At 39.0% G+C, this 23,319-nt stretch overlaps 1 protein-coding gene across 1 annotated transcript in view; it reads left to right on the plus strand.

The window, feature by feature from the left end:
* LOC142370128 (cadherin-18) overlaps positions 1–23,319 on the plus strand; it is a 100,725-nt gene that overhangs the window by 70,048 nt on the left and 7,358 nt on the right. Inside the window, exons 8-11 of the mRNA XM_075452573.1 lie at positions 3,337–3,473; positions 6,968–7,089; positions 9,888–10,005; positions 21,805–22,056. Of these exons, the coding sequence (XP_075308688.1) occupies positions 3,337–3,473; positions 6,968–7,089; positions 9,888–10,005; positions 21,805–22,056 (629 nt within the window). The remainder of the gene's footprint in view (positions 1–3,336; positions 3,474–6,967; positions 7,090–9,887; positions 10,006–21,804; positions 22,057–23,319) is intronic.

A 23,319-nucleotide genomic window follows, 5' to 3' on the forward strand; every position in this document is an offset into this window, starting at 1 on the left:
GTGTTTTGCCTTTAAGTGATATTTTAGGCTGTGGCTACACGAAAACGTTTTTCACTGTAAACGATACGGATCCACACGGAGCCGGCGTTCCCACTGCCCCAAAACGATAGTTTTTGAGAACGGGTTCCAGAGTGGGAAAGTTTGAAAACGAGGTCATTTCGTTTCCATTATTACAGCGAAAACGTTTTTGCGTCAGTCAAACGTTGACGCTGTGAGACTTCTCTATTGTCTCACAGCGTGGCGTGACACAGTGGCGTGTGTACTGCATCGTTTCATCGTTTTCATCCGTTTTCGTCTGGACCTGAGTCTTTACCGCAGCGTTGCCGTGTGGTTGCAAGAATTTTCGTACCCGTTTTAAAAAAAAAACTCGTTTCGTTTCCGTGTAGCCTTAGACTGGAACTACTATGGTGATAAGACAATTCAACTTGGCAGTGTTTACAGATGACTTTGGTTCTGTCGACTCCGCCGTCTGGAAGAACTTTAAAATGAAAATGGCCGAGTAAAAGTTCCGTACCCTTCTCCATGTTTGGTGGATCCTTCAATTTTCTTGTTCCGCAGCAGACAGCAACAGACTTTTACAAAATAAAAGCCTGTGAGTAGCAGACTTTAACAATAATAAAATAAATGATAAAACAGGGGTGATATGGTAGCCTGGCTGACGTGTCCACAATCTCGATGAGATGGTGGTCTGGGAACTAGGTGTGCATTTTCTCGTATTTGAGGCGTGGTTTACGAATGCCCCATGCTGCTTTGCGCGCGATTCATAGCCAATTGTATCACTTATACCAGATGACGACAGAAATTCGACGAGGAAGAAGAAGAACAAAAAGTAAAATAAAAGTAAACTTGTGCTCTAAGCTACTTAAAGTGATGGTTCAGAGGAGATTCACCCTAGTGTCATTTGAACAGTGACAAAAGGATGCATTTGGAAGTTTGTACATTGTCCAGGAGTTTATTATTATCAACACAAGCCTAATAGCTTATCTGCTGCTAAAGCTGCGTTGACGTCACTTCCTTGATCTGGGAGCTTCAATGTAAGATGAGGGTTGATCTACTACTGTAGACAACAAAGTATATGATATTCTACATGAATTTTTAGGTTGTAGAGTTGTGAATTTATTTTATCAATGGAGAAATTGAGCAGCCTTGCTTTGTTGTCTACAGTAGCTTTGTTGTCGACGCAGCTTTAGCAGCAGAGAAGCTATTAGGTTTGTGTTGATAATAATAAACTCCTGGACTATTTTCAAACTTCCAAATGCATCGTTTGGTGAGTACAGACCATATTTGTACTACTGTAGAAGTTTGGTGTCATGGCATGTGATTTTAGTGTGGTAATTTTGGAGATTCTGCCAGGATCCATTAGCGCTTGTACTAAGCTATTCGGGATAACTCAGTAACTCAGCTGATGTTCAGCCAAAATCGGAAAAACTTTGGGTGGGCTACTTGGCTGGATGTCACGGTTCAAATGACCCTAGGGTGAATCTACTCCGAAACACTTTCTAAGGCTGCATCGAACAGTAACGTTGTGTCCGCTGCCATGTTGGATTAACACTCTACAAGCTTCGGTGTAGCGCATCGACGTCGTCATTGTCTTGCTCCCCCCCTCCCCCGTTCTGTGATTGGTTCCCAAACTCAGGCAAAAATAAGGGCGGTGGTTTCCAGGCTGACTTTGCAGTGAGAATGAAATCGAGCGCAAAGCAGCATGGGAATTCCCAGGCTAGTGATATGTGGTGTAGTGGGTTGAGCAGGCGCCCCATGTACAAGAGGCTATAGTCCTCGCTGCAGCTGGCCCCAGTTTGATCGGACGGCCCTGTGCTGGGTGTCGTTCCCCCTCTATCGGCCCCCTGCTTCCTGTCTCTCTGAACTTTCCTATCCATTAAAGGCACAAAAGCCCTCAAAATTATATATTTATATATTTTTTTAATTTAAATTTTTTTCAAAATTTCAAAAATAAAACGCGTATTAAAGGTGGGGTAGGGGATCTTTTTCTGGAACATTTTTTTACATATTGCTTGAAATACTCTTCACACCCCCATTGCAACCAATTAATTAAAAGTTTTGACACAAATATGAAAAGTTTTAGTGGCCTCTAGAACGTACAATCTAGGAAAAACAGTATCCAATCATTGTGAACGGACCGTTCACAATGATTGAATGCTGATGCCGTCTATCAAACTGCAATCTGCTCCTCCCTCCCCCTCCTTCCCCCTGTGCGCGTACCCTGCTCCGTGAACGAATTACGTGTCCAGAAGCTTGGCAGGAAGCTAAACTAGAGCCAGCTTGGCTAGCACCTAGCATTATTAAAAGTATAGTTATCATATACTAAATAGTATTTAGTATTTAGTAAATACTTAATACGGCAACGATCGATGCTTGCTGTCAGAACAGCGCTCGTGCACCTTCGTGCTTAACACTTTTTTTTCTCCCTTGGATTTGTGAAATCGATAAACTGAGCTACTGTAATTGAGGATGGTTCTATAGAAGAGTTCCTGAACCCATCTAGAAATTTCCATGGCAGAATTGTGACTTTGTTCATGGCTTGAGGGCCAAAAGATTCCAATCATTGAGTATTCTTTTTTCAGGCCTTTCATAATTTGTGTTTTCGTCATTTTATGTGCCAGTGATAATAAAATCCGCTGATAATTTGGACTTTTACATTTGTTAACATTAGTGTTGGATTATTTATCCGCACAATTTTTCAGAGTGGTGAACTCCTCCCCATCTTTACTGTTAAAAGACTCTCCCTCTCTAGTATTGGTATATACCACAATGAAATTTAAAAAGAACAAAAGAAAAGAACGGAAAAACAATCTGAATTTCTGATTCTCCAAATTTCATATTTTGTCTCGATTCTATTGTCAAGAAAATGTATGATTTAAATTACTTGCATATTACTGCATTCAGATTTCTTTGGTTTGTTTGTTTTTTATTGTTACATTTTCCTCAGTTTTCCACAAGACTGGGAAGTGGAAACGAGTTGTAGTTGATGGTGGAAAACACAGAATATTTTTGAGCTTGGCTTATTTAGTGGAATAAATGACTGCATATTTCAGCCTCTTTTTTTAATTGATTTTGACTTCTGAGCACTCCAACTATGGAAGCACAGCTCTTAGTTTTATCCAAATGCTTCTCAAGTCTGCATATTATCACACATCGTATTCTACATGAAGTTTATTTTTTTCAAGCATTTCAAAAGTTTTAAAGTCGTTGAAAGCTATGTTTATGTGATATGTCTTCTCATCAGAAATCCTCATCATATGAGTTATGTAGTCCCCCCTTATTAACACGGCTGTTTTGATGGACTGCAAATAGGAATCTAATTTTCTTTCTTAATAGATACTACATGGAAAGCAAAGAAGATGGAGTAAGGTACTTCAGAATCGATGAAAGCAGCGGGGTTATACGTACGACGCAGCCTTTGGACAGAGAAGACATGCCTTGGCACAACATTACTGTAATGGCCTCAGAGATTGGTAGGTACCCAGGTTACTTTCCATTTACCAAATGCTTCCAAGTGCAAAAAAAAATGTAATGAACCTGCTCACCCAGGACATTTGCATATAAATCAACAGAGACAGTGATGTCATCGAGCAATTTGACACATTGAGCAAAGGTGTAAGCACACAGATTGACAGACACTCTAAGGCAGACTAGTAATTTTTTACTAGTTACTGAATCTTTTCAAACTTGGCTCTTCCTCCTGTGCCTCCTTGCCTTCTATTCACAAGTATTTTTGCATTCCTTGTACCTCAGAAGTAGAAGTCGGAGCTCAAAAATAATTCAAACCAGCTCTGAAGAATTGAGATATTTTCTTTACTATTTAAGATGCCTTTTGGGGAAGCCTCACCCAACCAAATTCCTCCTTGTGTTTTCTTGGAGCGGGAGATCGGAAACTCAAACATCCAAGACTTGTACATTGCAAACAGACTCCGTTATAAAGCAGTAAATAAGAGAAACAAAGTGTAATTTACCAAAAAGTTCACAGAGATTACATTCTAAAACACACAGTAGCACATCCCCACCTGCTCACAACCAGGTGGGAAGCTGCTTTGTTGGCAGTTTTTAAATAAAAGTGCTCTCTCTGCCAACGGGTATGTGTGTGTGTGTGTGTGTGTGTGTGTGTGTGTGTGTGTGTGTGTGTGTGTGTGTGTGTGTGTGTGTGTGTGTGTGTGGAGTGTATTTTCAGTCCTCACATTCACTTTCTTTCATCAGCAGTTGTCTTCACGCCTTCTGCTCCAAGGCTGTAGCACACAAATGTCCCGTGAAAAGTAAAAGTAAGAGGAAATAAGGGAACTACCGCAGACAGTTTTGTGTCTGCAGGAAAATAGACTTAGACTTACTTCTTAACGGTCTTAAAGCAGGACTGAGAGGGATCACTTTGTTACGAGTTTGCTGTATGTTTTGTTAATTTTTAGGGTTTTCCTGCATAGTATGTCTTTAAGCTCTGAATTTCCCTGCATGTTAACATTTTTACTTCATTTGGAAACTAAAGGTAATTCAATTCCTTTTGGAACTTCCATGTTTCTCTCAGCTAACCACAAGTAATAAGATCATTTTTTTCACAGGCTTAAATTTTCAGTCAGCACATTGACAGCAAAAAATTGTAGATTTTCTGGCTTTAAACAAGAAACAAAAACAGATCGGGAGGTGAAAAAATACACTACTCTTCAATGCTTTAAAGGTCTTTTTTAGCTTCAAGCTAATAGACATATATTAGAGCTGCATTTAAATCATGGGTGAGTTGTGTGCCACGAAAGCAGGATTTAGATACAATTACAAAAAAAAGAAGGAAGGTTCTATAGGTCTACTCTTTTTTTTACTCTCCCATCAGATAACAGGACACCCTGAGGGGATCATAGTCAGAGGGCAGCCTGGGTTCATATTCATAAAGGGTAACATTGAAGTCAAAATCAATATCAAAAGAAATGTTCCATAAAAGGAAATATGTGAATCTGCGCTGCACAAGTCCTTTCCTTTACCTGCAAAATAAAAACTGTGAACCATGGGAACAGGGCAGTACATTGTCAGCATATCATTTAAAAACATCTCCACAGGATAAGATGTTAATGGGCACAACACAATGAGCTATAACCAAGTGTAATCAGTTCACTGTGACTTCTTCTTTTGTCCAACTCTGCACTACAACATTAAAGAGGCAGATTTATTTTAAGTGGACACAGTGAACAGGCTATATCCAGCCCCATCCTGCTTATTCTTATATTAGTTATCAAGTAAAATGCCTAGTTTTTATCTGGGATAAAATATAATTTACTTTAAATAAAGCTAAAAAGGGGAAAACAATTCCACAATCATTATCAAGGTAATTGCCCGCAATATACATAACTGCTCAGTGGTAAACCAGAAAAATAGGGCAGATTACACACACATGTACATATACATATAGGTCCAGTTGTCAGTCAAACACAATGTTGAAACTGCATGTCTAAAAGTACTCAAGCACAGCCCAATGCCAGTTTTGTTCATAATTAAAATAACCATTAAAGGATTTTTTCATTTGCATACCGATAAGAACATATTCAAAAAGGTTCAAGTTTATTTCCTTATAGTTGGAAAATCGATTCCAATTGTTTCAATACCCTACTCAGAAAACTAATTAAATTAATAAAAGCCCCACTTACTTCAAGAATTGCTATCAGGTAACTTGGGTAATTCGTAATCACAATTGAGCATATCTCCGGCTGACCCACAGGTGTTCTGCATGCTAATGTTTCTTTATCTCCCCACGTCTCTTTACTATTCAAGCATATACTAACATGCCAAGATAGTGTCAAAAGGCTAAGATACATTTTTACCACTTTGAATGGGCAAAGACATAGTCAAATAAAGAAAGAAAAAGCACCCAACAGACATCACTGCAAACCACCGTGCAGAGAGTTTAAAGAGTAGGTAACGAATCCCAAGGGAGCAAGAGAATTACAGAATGAATTGATTTCAGCACATTTTTTATTGGATCACCTTGGAACTTGACATACAAAAGCATTAAATTTCAAATATTCATTAGCTGATGAAAAAAAAAGTAGAAATGTACAACCATTACTTAAACACAAGACATGTGTACCTGTGTGACTAGAAGTTTTTCTGAGCGAGCATGCTATTTTTCCCCACTGTTCACATTCAGATGGTAAAAAATGCTCACTGCTGAAGGCCACTGAGTGAAACTACTTTGTCATGGACAGAGGTGCCTCGGGTGTTGACGGTCAGCTACCTTGCTCAAGGACCCTTACTGTGAAGCAATAGAAAAATCTGGTGTCCTTCCAGTTTTAGAATTTGGTGAAAGACTATCAAGGTCTGCAAATATCTATATGTGATTTTAAAATGACTGGCTACATTCATGCAGTACATTTGACCAAATGTGTCTGAAGCACTAAAAGCCATCAGGCTTGACATTTCACAGTGTTGTAAGGTCCTGACGATATTGCTATCAATCACAATGGAAAAATCAGTTTAAAATTATATGGAGCCATTTCATGGGAAAGAAATCGACATTCTAAAATTGCAGGGATTTTAATTAGTTCAATTAAGACTAAGGATGATCAACGTATCTTGACAAAAGAGATGTTTTAAATGTTAGATGAGTAATTTATGTTGTGCAGGTGGGGAAATAAAGCCTTACAAGCACAGACAAATAAAGATGGAAGTATCCTGAGGATCAGAAAATATGAGAAAATGCTGAACTGCCTTACAGCAGCATTCTTTGTAGTGACCGGCAGGCCACGACTCTTGTGGCTGCAAACATTTTTTGTATTGAGAGGAGTCTTTGAGCCTTTTCCCTTCACTGGTTTATTACCTGAATTAAAGTTTACCAAATGGTTTGATATGGTTTCAGTCAAACCTTATTGAATACACCACAATTTAGATTTAAAATGCTACATAATTTGCTACTGACAGGCATCGTTTAAAGTTTCATGGTTTCCTGTGGTTCTGTCATTTGTTCTCTCTCTAATAGACAACCCCAGCCTTCTCAGCCATGTTCCGGTTACAGTTCAGGTACTTGACATGAACGACAATCCCCCAGAAATAGCAACTGACGAGGAAGTCATTGTGTGTGAAACCTCAAAGCCTGGGCAGGTGAGTGTTTGAGATTCAACTTGAAAAATACCCAACAAACCTTTTACAGTTTTTCTTTCCACTTTTTCAAATCTTTACAGACCTCAAAGAGCCCTAAAAAAAAAAAAAAAAAAAAAAGAGGGGCTGAGCAGAGCTGTCCGTTAACCAGTCATTTCCGTGACTTTATGCACTCTGAACTATTGTTTCCATCAGTGTTTTGGGTTGTTCAGCGAAAACGTAGCGGTAATGACTGTGAAGACGCTGGAGAGAGCTGCTTAATCATCCCTTATTCAAAATGAGGATCTCAGCAGCAAACCATGACAGCTCTAAATCGAAGCTCATTCCAGTTTGCTCTCAGTAGTCTTTGATTCATTCAAATTAAGAAGGTTTTTGAGATACAGAGCAATCAGCAGCATGGAAATAGCTGAAAGGGTGGTTCTGCAAAGGATGATGGAGTAAAGACTGGAAAGACACAACTAAATACATTTTTAATAGTTTAAAGCTGGTGGAAGAAAAGTTTGAGTGAAAGTTTGAATTAAAAAATTTGATTTAAGGTTACATTGTAGCCTCGGGTTCTTGGCTCAGGGGATTAAGAATTACAATATATATGTAAAAGAACATAATTACTCATTAGTGATTTAGAAACAATTTGCATTTCATTTTTTATACAAAGCACAGTAAATCTTTTAGATTTGTGGTCTGATGGCATGAAAAAAATTCAACTGAACTCCTACAGTTGAAGTCACTGATGCTACTTTTATACCAAAGGTAGAGTGTTTAAATATCCTCCTTTCAAACATGACTACATCCACTTAATGATTTTATCAAAGCCTCTCCCATTACTAGTTGCAGAGTATTTATCCGTGTTGTGCTAAGTGCAAACAACTGGAGCAATCAAACTTCTACCTCACATCTATACTGACTGAAGCTGGAGCCGATCAGTACCCATGACTATTGAAAAGTAATTTGACGCATGACTGAATTCGGATTAAACTCATTCAAACTTTGCTCAAAAGCCAGATGTTAGTGGGCGTTAGTCGTATTTTTTGAAAGGTTTGTGAAAGGGTTTTTTTTTCATGCATGGTACATCCACCTCCCAGCTGACTCTCTTCAAGATCCCACATGACATGGGAGACTCCCATTCCCTGTCAATTGGCTAACCTTTGACTGGGACGAGTAATCGCAAAAGCTGATATAAATTACAGCTTATCATATTATAATGGTTATGGTTAATACCTATGTTATAACTGTTATGGTTAGAAAACATATTTAGCATGGGCTTAGCAAACAGTTACCTTGGATCATTTTTACAGGCATCAAGATACAAAACGAATAGTTTAGTAGCTTTTTTCATGCATTTTAATCCAAATAACAGTCTGCATATTTTCCAGAAGAGATAATGCACAATATGAGAACCTCCCTCATCAAGTTTGGTACGATAATAGATTACATATAACCAATAAAATAAAATCGAGAATTTCATGTCACAGGGTATTAGACAAAAACTTTTTTTTTTTAAATTGATAGCTATTTAATTATGAGACTATGTATTTCCAAGCACACTGATTTTTAAGTGGTTGATCCAGCACATGCACCAATTAAAAAAAATAACACATTAATTAGTGACCACACACTCCAGTGGCTTCGCGTTCAACAACGGACATTTTTGTCCATCTTCTTTGAACAGTCTTACACTGGGATCCTCAGCAATCTAGAAACTTTCTGCATCCATGGTTGCAGAGATTTGCTAATCAAATGTGAATGTAATATTCTGGCAGAAAACTGTTTTATTGCTATGGTATCAATATGTTATGAAGTAAAATAGGATGCTCTTGTTCATTAAATAAGAAAATAAGCTGATATGAGATTTGATTTATTTTGCAGCAAGATGTTCGTGGTGAGAGGGGAATCTTGTTAGCTTAGCAGTTATAGCACTATACTGAGGTATCATTTGAAATTATAAATACTTTGATGATTAGTCAAGATGTTGGAACTGACTAATTTTGCAAAACCACATTAGATTGTTGTGATTCCCTAAACAAAAATACACTTGGAAAACTTTTCACTGACTCAGACAGGCATTTTTAAACTAACATGCAACGGCATAAAATACATCCTCTGGTTTAAAAACATCCCATTTTCCTGATTTTTAAGAATATTTGAGTGACAGTAGGTTGGTTTTTCACTCTAATAAAAAACAAAAACATCATAACTTCCCTTTGGCAATATGAGAAGAAAGGAAGTTGTACCTCTCACCTCGTCAACCATGACACCCACATAAGTCAACTCAAGCTCACATAAAAGAACCACAACACTACACAGTTAAAGACAGGAGTTTGTGCAAGTACACTAGGAGCACAACAAAAAGCTGTGATGTCACACTGATAATAAGTACTACCCACATGACAAGTGCTATCAGGTTAATGTTTCCCCTCTCAATCGGCTCTCTCCTCCCTTTCACTGTGTATTTTACCAATTAAGCGTAGCAGTGAGGCGAAACTGGAAGTGAGGCTGCCCTGAAATCACCCCTGTTATTGTTAGATGGCAGTTTCCCCTTGACACCGGCCAAAATTGTCACAACCAGACACTCGCCTTCAGGTTCCATGCACAAGTAAAGAAGAAAATGTAATGGGACCTTTGGGCTGTAGGTCAGAGGGATGGGTACTCTGACCGGTTATGATCTAGAGCTCACAAGAAATTCTTCAGAACCTAAATCAGCTTTGTTGTACATGCAGTTTGAGAGAGTGATTCTAAATTATGGAGATGCTAATTCAATGTCCTTGGAAAGTATAATTCATTTTGTTTCTTTTGAACAACAGGTGATCCAGACTGTCACAGCAGTGGATAAGGATGACTTTGCCAATGGCCAGCGGTTTTCCTTTGCTTTGCCCAGCCAGTTACCAGCTAATCCCAACTTCACCCTAAAGGACAATGAGGGTAATGAAAATCATAAGTATGTTTGTTTGCTTTTCTTATGAGTTTTCAACTCTGCCTAAAGATATATCCACACTGCTCACATTTCCAAGGTCCAGTACGCTGTGCTGACTTCCTACCTTTGAGATGCAATGATAATTTGCTTTCTATCGAGTGGGTATGACAAGCATACGAAGCTTCAAATCCCCCCCATCTGCTCTGATTCTGGTCTGTGTGAAAGATAAGAGACATAGAGCTTTGGCATGTTTGCGCATTGTGTTGTCAAATGGATTACCCACTCAGGCGCTCACTCTCTCCACCTCGTGTGTTTTATAGTGCACCTGTCAATTCCCAGCAGTGGCAGTGATGTTACCATCGCAACCATTTCAGTGTCAGGTGAATACCTAGCCCCAGGGTGGTCTGCAATCACAGGGCTTTTTATAAGCTCTCAGCCAGAAGATCTCACAGTTGCTGGGCGAGAAGGAGAGTTCACAGCACACTGGATGTGGGCCAGAGAGCAGCATAAAAACAGAAAAGAAGGTCACACCAGAGAGATTTTGAAAAAGAAAAAAAATCAATGTGATAATAGGAGGCAGGTCTTTTTAGCCCTTTATCAAATTGCTTCCCGCCTTAAGTCTTCCTTTGCTTGCTTCTACTTCACTGGATTGCAGAGGCAAGTTTAGCTGCTGCATTCATGCAAACAGCTCTGAGAGACATCTCTCACCTCTTGTTCACCTCCACCCCTAAAGGATAAATAAATCAAACCAGGTAAGGATTGAAGCAGTGCTCGGAGGACATCAATCTCCAGCAGGATAAAGAAAGGCCACAGCTTTACACACTACCCCAGACAAAGGCTGAAGTCCTGCAAGAAGTGGATGTGTGACGATGGTTACTGGGAGAGGAGATTGAATTACGTAGTTTACCAAATAATTCCACCGCCTTCAAATTCCCTCTCTGGCTATTCTTAAAGCTCTACTTTTTTGAAGAATTCAAATATTTTAACAATTGAAAATGAAAGATATTGAAATATTCAGAGCTTTGTATGAAGCCTCTGGCCACGGTTAGACTCTTCTTATGACAGCTATCCAAGGACTGGCATTTTGTCATTTCACCATGAATGTGATTAGAAATCTTCTGTGAAAAAACACTTGCAAAATGTATTTATTCTCTGTAATTTAAGGGTATTACCAAGAAGTACACCTCCAATATTGAAACCTGGCATCTCTTGCTGATTTGCCATATGCTGTGTTAGGGAATAATGGCTTGGACTTGAAGGAAAGCTGACAAAAAAAACAAAAAAACAGACTGTTTTGTTTTCCATGCCTTATAATATATGCCAGATAATATCACGCATGCTGTGAACTCAGCTTGGTCACTGCAACATATACTAATGAGTAAATGTACAGTATAATGAAGTAAAGATATTCATTTGCTGAGGGGGCATTTCAATATTTCAAAGACATTATGATCCTGATAGCTATTTTGCTCTGGTATTAGAACGGAGAGATTACACTTCTTATTGGATCAGTGTATTTTTAAATGTTTCCTTAGGTCATTGGAACCAGGGTATCACTCTGAACTGAGGTCTTACAGGGAAGACTGGTGGGTATCCATGAGGAAAGGGTAGACATGACCTTCTTTGAGCATATATTGTGAATTAAATGAAACAATAATCCCATAGCCCACTATTTCCAAGTCCTGCAAAATAATTCCCAACCCTGAAAAAAATGTAAAAACCAAGGGAACAGAATTAAAAGCATTTTTTTTAATTTATGGTTTTTGAGTTATGGTGTCTGTGTGTGTCCCACTGCATACAATCCCATAGGCCTTTGTTTTTTATTATTGATCATAGGTTATAGGAAATTACGGATTTGTTGTACGAAATATTGGCGAGAAATAGAGGGAATAAAGGGAATTTTGCAGAAGAGATAAAATTCTATTTAAATTAGATGAAGAAAAAAAAAAAGGTTAATCCCAAAGGGAAATGATAAAGCTTATGTAGATGATAGAAACTAGTCTTTCAGGCATAAATTATTCCTAAAGGAAAAAAATCTGTTTCACTACATATAGATTCTATAAATCATTATTTCTTGGTGGCAGGGGATATTTCTCCTTTTATTTAAAAAAAAAAAAAAAAAAAAAACAGGGACTCTGCTTCCATCAGTTTTTATTCTTTCTTTAATATTCAAATTATGGTTGGATTATAAACCGCAAGCATCAGTTTGCGCATCACATCACAGCAAAGGAAAAGGACCGACAACTCCTGTTTTATGTACAGCACATGTGGAGATGTTTAAGACACAGATGCACAACAGATCACTGGTGAGAGAATACAGAAAGCACAGTGAGTTACTTCCCCGGGCATAAAAGAGGGCAGAGAATCATGACTATATGAGTGTTGACTCAGCAGAAATAATATTGACAGGATAGTAAACTGAAAACAGCACAGGATGTCTGAAAACGTAACTGTGTTTTATTCCATTGTATTTTTAATCGTCACCTGGTGCCAGAGTTTTACTCTTTCGTCACATAAATACATTTCCATGACAAACTGATGCTGCAAAAGCCCAAACTGAAGGCTATAAATTCAACAGAAAGCAGGGGAGGGGTTTCATTCACAAAATATCTTGGATTAAGACCCCAAGATCCCTACTTAATGCCCTCAACAACTCAATGCCACTCGTGTAAGGATATTCTGTATCCAATCAGGATACAACCCTTTTTAAGATACAGGGAGTCTTCTTATACCGCTTACATTTAAAGTCTGAAACATGCTTAAATCCATGTTTTATCCATGATTTAGAGAAACAACATATATGGTTATTTGACCAAATGAAAAAGGCTGCTTCCCCTAAAGGCCTCCCGCTTGTTTTGCTAACCAGAGAACAGCTTCACTGGAGCAGTTAAATGCCTCAGTCAAGATCCCACATAGGCTATAGCTTTACGAAGAAAGTGAGTCTTGTTCAGATTCACCTTTTAAGCCGACGATACACACATAATTTAGTTTGTATTCAGCCACCGTCACAGGAGAAAGTCTCATTCTCAGACCCAAATGTATTGAATAAATCTTTTAGTAGTGTGTATCATTAAAATAATTTTCTGCTACCTGGACTGCTCTGCTGTTAATTGCTTACTTATTCATTATTTAGTTCAGCACCCACTAAGGTAAATTGTTGCTAATTATTTCTCTAAACCTCCACTCCCCAAGCTCCTGCCAGCATAAACCATAAATAGTTGTTGCAGTCATACTTGATGTGTCCTCAGTCACTTGCACTCACTTGAACTTGAAAAAGGGGGTATTTAAAAAGTAAATTAAATATCCTTTCTTCAACGCGGTGTTATGAACTCATCTGCTGTGTTCACAGCAGAGTGAGAAACACAAGCACAATGCACCCTACGCTTGACTCGTGTGTCTGATAATTAAAGTAAGCTCTTCGCACTCGGAGCAGCTTTTTTCATTGCCGTTGTTGCAGACTAACAGTTGGTAGCTGGTCTGTGCCAAGGCCTAATACCTCCTTCTGTTGTTGTGCAGCTAAATAAAATCCCTCTCAATCACTCACATCACTAACTCTCTCATGACCTCCTTTCCTCCTCAGTGTCAGTTTGCCCACAAAGGATGCCCACAAAGGATCTTCCTCAAACTTGAATTGTTGTGCCACAATTTTTTGAAAACGAAAAAAAGGATTTAGTTTGAGACTCTTAACGTTTAATAAGTACCTCTGCAGTCGAATAGCAAGTTACATCTGCAATTGATTCATTCTCCTTACTCCACTCTGATGATAATTGTGATTTTTAAAAGAACCAGTTTACTAAAGTGTTATGGCTTTTTCAGGGGAATATTTTCAGTATTTGATCATATCAGTTTGTTCAAAGCCATTATCTTGTTACAATTGGTGCCTTTCTACTACGGAGACTTGCGACAGCACCAGCTCTCTTTCACAAAATCTGATAACATGTACCATTTAAGTGTCAATTTTTAGCTAAAATGAAGCTGTTTTTCTTTTCTTTTTTTGTTTTTTTTAAATGAAGCCAGGCCGCTATAAACTCAGAGTTGTCATCTTGATGTGTCGATAAAGGTAAATTCAGGTAAAGTGCTGGATGTGCTACAGTAAGTGCAGGTCAACCTCCTACAGTGTTACAGGCACCATTAAAGCTGAAAAAAAAATAGGAGGATGTTCTGCTCAGCTGCTTTATGAGAGCGCTTCATGTCAAACCTGTTCTGTTAAAGTCCCTTTAAATACATTCAACTCACCTATACGTACTTCACAATAACTGAAAAGCGAATGCCTCTTTGATCTCGTTATCTCTCACATTTGATGACATTTTCTTCTAAAAAGGCAATTAGGCTGAGGCTATGATCGCTAAATAACCCACATACTTAAATAGATGAATTGATTTATGAAGGCATCTTCTTCCGATGTGCATACAGAAGACTATATATTACTACAGTTAATAAGCTGTGTGGAGAAGATTGCTGTCAAGCCACATGTGGGATGCTTAATTAGTTTTTATGTCATATACGCGTCTCTTACACTTCTTGATTTCCAACATTTATCTGTTTAAAGGATGATTCGTGTAGAAGGCAGAGCAGCTCGTCACTTTCAGGTTTAGTCAGAAACTTACATCAGAAAATAGCTGAAAATGGCCACGATGTCTCAAAAAAGGAGGGCTGAAACCAGCTGGCTTTTATTTTTCCAGCCAACCAACAAACTGATTGCATGTCACTGCTGGGCATGTTTTGTAAAATTAAGTTCTACAGAATCGGGATTATCCTAATTGAATTTAGGGGCTTTTTTTAATGGAGATACAACATATGCCTTCTGATGTGTTGTCATTATTTGTACACAAAAAATATCAATGCTTACACCACACTGCCATTTATCAATAGTGAAGTCTGCCTGTATTTGTACCCCTATGCAGTATGAATTTGTCTTTATCCTGTTTGTTACAGAAAGGTTTGGAATGAGACTCGTTTTGTCCAAGTAAACCCATTCGATAAATGTCCCAGTAAACTAAAGCTTTTGAGATATGTTGATTGACTGCAGGACAGTAGATCTTCACATGAGATAGCTTCTACTAAAACTGTTTCGTGTCATCAGCATTATATGCACAAATGATAAGCAACATAATGCAAGCCAGCCTTTCCAGAGAGTACATTCTGTGGGAGCATTGTGGGACTTTTTGTAAACTTTCACCACATTGGTTGGAAACTATATTTAGAAATAAAGTTAAATAAAATCATACATAGGAGTAATCAATTAATGAAACACAAATGATGTGCAATCATCTAACAGGATACTGGTGTGAAGCAAACGCAGGAAGACAAGCCAATAATATTATATATTGTCAGGCCCAGGAACGCAGGACGCAGAAGCAGGGATAAGGTTTTCCAATGCAAGCTTCATTGAGGAGCAGAGGATCAATTGTCCCAAGAAAGAAATAAACACAGGCTATCAAATTTATCGAAATATACTTCTCCCAAAATGGAAGAAGTATAGCTAGGAAAAATATCAAAATTATAATCACTCCACTACAAGGAGGAAAAACACAAAAGACTTTCAAAATGTATCATTAACACAAAATCACTCCTGCTATGGAGGAAAAAATCCAAAAACACTATGGTACGAAATAAACCAAAATTCACTCCTGAAAAACGGAGGCACTATGTTTTGGAATATTAAAGAAACAAAAGATCACTCCACTTAGAGGAAAACAAAAGAGCTATGAAAACTTAATCTATAGCATAGCAATTCTATGGTATCAAAATTACAAGAAACAAAAAAACTCTCTTTAAGAGGATTCAATAAACCACACAGGCTGCTATGATCGAGGCTGTGACAAGGACTAGGAATGGCTAGAGCACATTGAGACTGACAAATATGACACACTGGGACAAGGCAAGGGGAGACGCAGACTCCTATACACAGGGTTAACAGGGAACAGGTGGAATCATTCATTCGACAATCAGACCGAGACACACGAGGAAGGGCAGGTGACCTGAAACGAGAGGAGAGTTAATATTTCAAATTAAAACAGGAAATGACCAGACACGACATGGAGACGAGACCAAAAAAAAACCTTCACCTCACCGTGATGTAACAAGGGATAATACAAGAGAATGTTATGAATAAAACAGGACGTCAAACCCAAAACTGTGACCTCAAATGAAAAAAATAGATGTATCATCTTATCAAATAGAGCACTACATTCATTCAACTATAAGGTCATCCATCCATCCATTTCTATAATTGTATAATAACATTTTTATAATAAAAATAATAAATTTTCCGCTGAATCCGTCAGTCGGGTCGCGGGGGGGCTGGAGCCTATCCCAGCGGTCTAAGGTCAACCAACCAAGCTTTTTTTTATTTAGAACCTTACAAACAAATCACTGCCATTCAAAGTGCTTGACAAATTAATACAAATGGAATTTGAGATTAATGCACAGTTAAATAAAACTTTTACATTAAAAGCAAATAATGTCATGGCGAAAGACGATCTGACCCACAGATCAGGGACATTTGAGTAAAGTTTGTTAAAAGGTTGTGGATCCAGGTGAACAGGTAACTCTGAGAGGAGAGGGAGATGTTTAGCGTGAGTCCCAGAGGGTAACGTCCCCAAGAGAAGATGAGTGTTTTTTCCTTTCTGACTCCAAGAGGATTTCCAGAGTGGAGGGGAGGGTGCTGGCTGTGGTGAAGAAGGTACCGAGTCAACAGTGGGGCGAGCAGGCATGAATCCACAGTGGAGAGCTAAATCCTTTAGTTTGGAAATGTGCAACAAGCAACGAGAGTTTCACTAGGAAATGAGCACAGAAATCAGCCAGATTATCACTGTAGCAATTATCGGATAATTGGCTAAATAAAAATCATACTGAGTTATTAAGTGCATGTAGACACCTTAATCTGACAAGAAATTGGATTGGATCAGATTAAGACCCCGAGATAACTTGGTTGACAGTCAAATTAAACGTGTTTGCAGACGGTGAAGCACGTGGTGAATCAGACTTTGCGTTCTGCGCATGCTCGAGATTTTTTCCCGGGGTCGTGAACCGGAAGTCAGAAGAGACGAGATTACAATTGTTGTCGCCGTCAGAAACAAACAAACAACGCGACGGAGAATGCGCCATTGTGCATCGCGTTTGTGCAACAAGCAGCTCATCACAGACGAAATGTAGAGGGACGTAGCTTCATCTTGCTCTTCGTTCGCCATTTTCTCGAATGCCTGAGTTTGATTCGATTCATTCACCGCCATATATCCAAGGAGAATTACCCTTGCTCAACTCACTCTTATTGTAATTTAGCCAATTATCTGATCCTTTCAGTGCCATGTGACCCCACAGAGTGAGACAATCTGGCAAAGACTGGTTGCTCCTGCAGATATTTAGGAAGGCGTCTTGACAAGCGCAGTTGGAAAACAGGTGCGAGGGCAGGAGCTGATCCACGCTTCCTGGAAAACCTGCTCAACCGCGCCTAAGGCACAGAAACCAAACAAACACCACAGCCAAGCATGATCATGACCGATAATGTAAATAGTGAGAAGAATAAATAACATAAAATACACGGACAATTGATGTGATAAAATAGTACTCTTACATTATGACTACAATTAAAGATTGATTTCAAAAAGAAAGAAAAAACATGACAATAAAAGTACTGAAAGTGTGAAACTGATTCATAAGGAGGTGGCTGTAATCCCATGACTAGATTGTGTAGATGTGTCTTTGACCTACCTTTCACAGGAGCCCCACTGATAAAAAAAACTTCATCAGGTAGTGTTTTAAAACTCTGCAATCAGGATTTTGTTTAAATAAATTCTTGGTTTGGTAAACATGGGTATAGCTGATGATGATTCGCTAACACAAGCCAGGTGTTGCAAAACCAACCTGGAACAAGTACAATTACCCGAAATTTTACGGCCAAAAAAGAAAAACATTTAAAACCATTGCAAACCCATTGAAACACATTTACGGTATATTTCCTCGACATTTCCAAAAATGTTAAATATGTCAAATTCAAATCGTGACTTGAATCGTGTATATATATATTCTTCGCCAAAATTGTGGCACCACATCACGTTCTGTTATGTTCCAAATCTCACCTGGAGAGAAGCCAATTCCCATCAGCGGCACCCACACACACCCGCCAATTTCACAAAGAAAACAGCTTAGTGCATGTGTAGGGGAGTGTGAAGTCTGGAAAAAGGTGGCTGCATCTTCTGTGTCTGTTGTTGATTTATTTTTGGTTCACCTTATTATAATCTGATTTTTTTTCTACAGATAGTTAGCTGTATGAGAAAAATATTCACATTTAGCATATGGTAATATGAATATGATGGGATTGAATCCAGTTTTGCAGTGGTTATTCCTGAAAGTACTTCTGTAAATCAGGAATTTTCTCAAACATGTTCACAAACTATGACAATCAGCAACTGTTAAGTGACCCTGTGAAACCATAACTTAGTTCCAATAGAATTGCCTGATATCTTAATATCTGCCAACATTTCTTTTTTTTTAATCTGCTGCTGTGAAATCTGATCAAACTTCATGGCTCGAAATGGAGAGTCTAGAATGCATTAGTGAGACAAAAGTAATGCCAGTGAAACGTCTCATAGTGCTAATGCTTTTGAAAAAGCTAAAGATGAAGCCATTAGCCAGTCCATATTAATACATGTATGTCTCTCATATCATAGAAAATCAGACAGCAAAGAAACGGGAGACTTTATAACTTGTCATCTGCAAAATGACATAGCATCAAAGAGTTCAGAATCTCTTTTAAAGAAGTGTGACATTCTTGAAAGGCATATTTTTCCTCATTTCCTGGTCACCTGCTCTGAACTGCAGGCAATATCACTTATTGGCAGCTGTTACACCAGAGTTAAACCGAGACTGCAGGTCCGCACTGTGTCTCCTCATATGTGGACGCAGTGTGGTTACAGATGGCCCATCTCACTGTGACGTTCATCAACGAGCACTCTGCTGTCCTCCACCCACCTGCGACGAAATGTAGGTTAATATGAAATCACCACGGCATAATTGATGTGAACTTCCTGCGGTCTGTCTGTAAGCACCCGTGTTGCTGTGGTTCTGCTCTTCAACGTGGAAAGACTGACGGTGAGCATCACGTACGCAGAACTGGATTGTTTCTCTTTGGCTCAGCCTCCCGTCTTCATCCCTCGCTACACTCTGTCTTTTGCTCAGAGATGCACACACAAGCTTACGCCACTTCTTTTCTCATCCTCAAATCCCTATCTCTCGTTCTTGCTATTTGCATCTCGCACACTCCTCTCCCTGAAACCCCCGACCCATCTGCTTGCTGATATGGTGATACAGCGAGTCTGACTTAATAAAGCTTGAAGTACGTGTTGTCATTCCAGCTGTCGATCATCATAATTATTCAGAGATGAAGCATAGATTGAAGTGGGAAGCGAGGTCTCAGAGCACCAGCTCGATAGTGTACCACGGCGGGGGTGTTTTCACTGGGTGGAAGGAGAAGGTTGCTCTTGCGCACGATTCAGCATTTTCAGAACTTAAATAGCGTGATCATACATCAGTGTGCAGTGTGTCATCTGTAAGTTTTTAGTAAATCAGGGGTGTGATGTCATCATTAACTGCTTTAAAATCCCATTCTCTGGTGTGTTAGTGGTCTTTATATATCCACTTAAATACAGTCATGTGAAAATAAAAATTAATTTTCTAATTCATTTCTAAAGTTTTATCTGTCAACACATGGTAAAACAAAAAGAAGAAATTAAAAATACAGCCTGTCCTTCGTAGATCTTCAAGTTAGGTCACTACAACCTCAGATGAAGAACAACACGTGACATATTACACTGTCATTATTGATCATTAATGGATTCATTAGCCTGCAGAACAACCTTTTATTGGCAATAACTTGAAGTAATCTTTTTCTGTATGACAGTATCAGTCTGTTAGATCATTGTTTGGGGAGTTTTGGGCCACTCTTCTTTACAATGTTGCTTCAGTTTATTGTGGTTTGTGAGAGTCTGGTTTGAAGTGCTCTTAAAGTCTTGCCATAGCATCTCAATCAGATTGCTGTCTGGGCGTTGACTGGACCATTGCAACACCTTTTCCAGAGCCTTTCTCAAGTAAAAACTTACCAAAGAGGCTTCAGTTAGCTTGTGATGGTGGTCCCACAATAGTCATACAATTTGATTACACAGCCCACCCATTAAAAGAAGATATATGATTGTTCAACTTGAATATTGAACACATCCCATTGTCTTCCTAATCATGACAAACTGGCTTCTTTCAATTATCGTATCACATTTCAACATAAACTTAAAGGGCCGATTCAATAGTTTTATTTATTTCTAACATTTGGTTGATATTATTCTTTTGCATGCTATCACTACTACTGAGGATGTTTATCAAATATTTCTTGACTACATTAGGTATTCTGAGGCGTTGGAGGATCCTCACAGTGTAATATTTTAAGCCTGTGTTTTTTAGGTGAATGCCTAACAAATATGAAATTAGTTTTGCCTTGATTGTTGTGATGAATCTTGTTGGAGTTGAAGAGCACATCCCTGTGTAGGCACAGCAAACGAGATGATGTTGGCCGTTATGCGAGCCATCCAGTCAAAACATTTCATTCAAAAGTGTCTGGAATGAAATATGGCTATTTAAAAAAAAAATCACAAATTCATGTTGACTTTTTAAATATAGAGAAAAAAAAATTCAAAAGACTGTATGATCAGTACAAAGGTACTTTTAGCCATCTGGTGGTATCTATGTTTTTTGATCATTTCAGCAACTGAGTGATGATGCTACATTAGACTTCCTTCATGGTTTGTTTGTCCATTTTGTTGCTTTTTTCTTTTTACGAAATACAAATTTTAGAAACTTGCTACATCTTTAAGTCTGTATTCACAGATTATGTCATTGCTTTATTTTTTAGAATTTGAGATGACAGTGATGCACATGCTCACAGTTGGAATGCAGAACTGTTATTTACTTCTGCTCACTAAAGCTGAACTTTACTAAGCTTTAGACTTAGGGCTAAAAGAAAAAAAAAAGAAACACTTTTTCTCTGATTGCAAACAGCCTGAAGTAATCCATAATCTGCAGTGCTTTTATCTGTAGGGCTTCTAAATTATGTACTTTGTCTGTAGTTCCACAATCCAGTCATTGAATTCAAAAAAGGCTCCCTCAGCTGACTACATCAGGGGAAAAACCCTGCTGCTGTTCTAGATTTCACATCGTCATGTCCATCATGGTTAATATATACTTATTTGGATATATTCAGAAAATAAATTCATCACATTTGCCAATGGACCAGAGCAGTCTGTTATGAAGGCAGGTTACGAGAGACAATTGATTTAAGTGGAAAAGTGAAATTATTCTCATCTGCAGTTTGTATATTTTTTTCATCTTATTTGCCAAATATTGTCCTTCCAAGCTTCCTCTGGAGGTTCATCTTTTTGCTTTTCTCCCACACAAATTCAGCCTGTTCATTTCTGTTTATCGATACGACATAGTCCATTAACAGAAGCGCTTCTACAGAGGCCAAGGTGGGCTGTTCTTTTGCAGCAGATTAAAAAAGTAAATGAACACCTTTGAAATAAAATAGCCTCTCTGCACAGGGAGGCTGCAGACACAGTGGAAACTAATTGCTCAAGAAAAATCCTGTTCATAAAGTCATATGCTATGTTTTTTTTTTTTTGCTGTTTAGTGACTATGATTATCGATATAAAGATATGATTGCATGCTTCACTTAAAGAGGCATGCAATGAAAAGAAAGAGGATAGTTAGTCATTTTAGGCAAGGGGTCTAATTTTCCATAACAGTTTCTTTTTTCATTACAGACAGCACGGCCAGCATCATTGCTCGGCGGCGGCGTTTCAACCACCTGACCCAGGAGCTGTACGAGCTGCCCATCGTGGTATGGGACAGCGGGGAACCGTCGCTGAGTGGCACCAGCACCTTGACCCTGCGGGTGTGCCCTTGCCAGCGCAATGGAAGGATCCGGATATGCCAAGGCGAGGCGTTCCTCTCCTCTGCGGGTCTCAGCACGGGAGCTCTGATTGCTATCCTGCTGTGCATAGTCATTCTGCTAGGTAAGTGGGGTGGCTGCTGGGGGACTGCAACAGGGGGGGATCAAATATCCTGAAGCCACGGACAAAGGAGATGGACCGGAGAAGAGCAGGGGAGAATGGAAGGGGTTGAAAGGGTATGACAAGGGCAGAGAAGGATGAGTAGATACGGAAGAACACAGGTAGAATTTTTAATGAGAAAGTTGCCGGGGGAGGGGTTCGAAGAAAGAATAATATGTTGGACTTAAGACAGGGAGAACACAGAGAAAGAAGGTTGAAGGAAAGGTCACTAAAAAAGCAGTTGTTGGGATAATAGTCACATTCCCACTGTAGGAACCTTTGGCAGTTCCTATAACCTTTTCAGGATTTTTCCCGCATTCGGACATACAGGAACTAGGGACCACGGCCCTCAGTTCCTATAAACATTTTAGCTCCTTCTCCTCAGCTGGGTCTGTTCTGGTTTCTATAGGAACACATCTGACGGAGGTGTTTGGTTGTCGGTAGCTACGCCCCTTGTCATGTTGTCATGGCTGAAATGTTTCCTCATACGACACGTACACAACCTGCGTGTGTTTGATAAGTTAAACTGACACGATGTCTCCTTTGTCTGCGGCGCTCTGCTCTCCTTCCTTTATGAAACAAAGAAGTATGGCCTGCGCTCCATCCTTCGTCTCCTGACTCTCTCTGTGAGCTCTTTCAGCCTCCATGTTAGACGCCCGATGTGATCGTCCATGATTAATATCACCATCATGCAGACCATGAACACGGTGGCCTCCCCGCTCTCCATATTAGCTTCTTTGTGATGTTTTTTTCTTCTCTCCTTACTTTTCGCAGGTTTTGTTTTGTTGTTGAATGTGGCGCTAAAGTAACACGTCGCTGTCGCAGACGGTTGCGTCCCATCAGTCCCTATCAAGGTCCCGACTCATGTGCGAATGCAAACTGAAACAGTTCCCCTGGGGAAGGGCAGTTATTAGAACGAAATTCGAGGAGGACCGTTCTTAGAACTGCTCTCTCCGAATGCGGCTAATGACAGAGAACACAGTATTTTTTCAGTGGCCTGAGCTTCCTTTCGGAATCCTGCTAATCCTAATGACAACCTTACAGCAGTTGTCAAGGGACTTTTTTTTTAGGTATTTGGCACAAATATGAAAATCTGATCTAAATTAGACTTATATTTCATGTGTTGGCAGTTGGATATCTAATCAACTTTCATTACTGCAAACTGTCCAGTTATTAGGCATCCTGTCTGTGCGTAATTTCCAACTTCAAACGAAAAAATCTTGAATT

This window comes from Odontesthes bonariensis, chromosome 20 (genome assembly GCF_027942865.1).
Source record: "Odontesthes bonariensis isolate fOdoBon6 chromosome 20, fOdoBon6.hap1, whole genome shotgun sequence".
NCBI classification, from domain to species: domain Eukaryota; kingdom Metazoa; phylum Chordata; class Actinopteri; order Atheriniformes; family Atherinopsidae; genus Odontesthes; species Odontesthes bonariensis.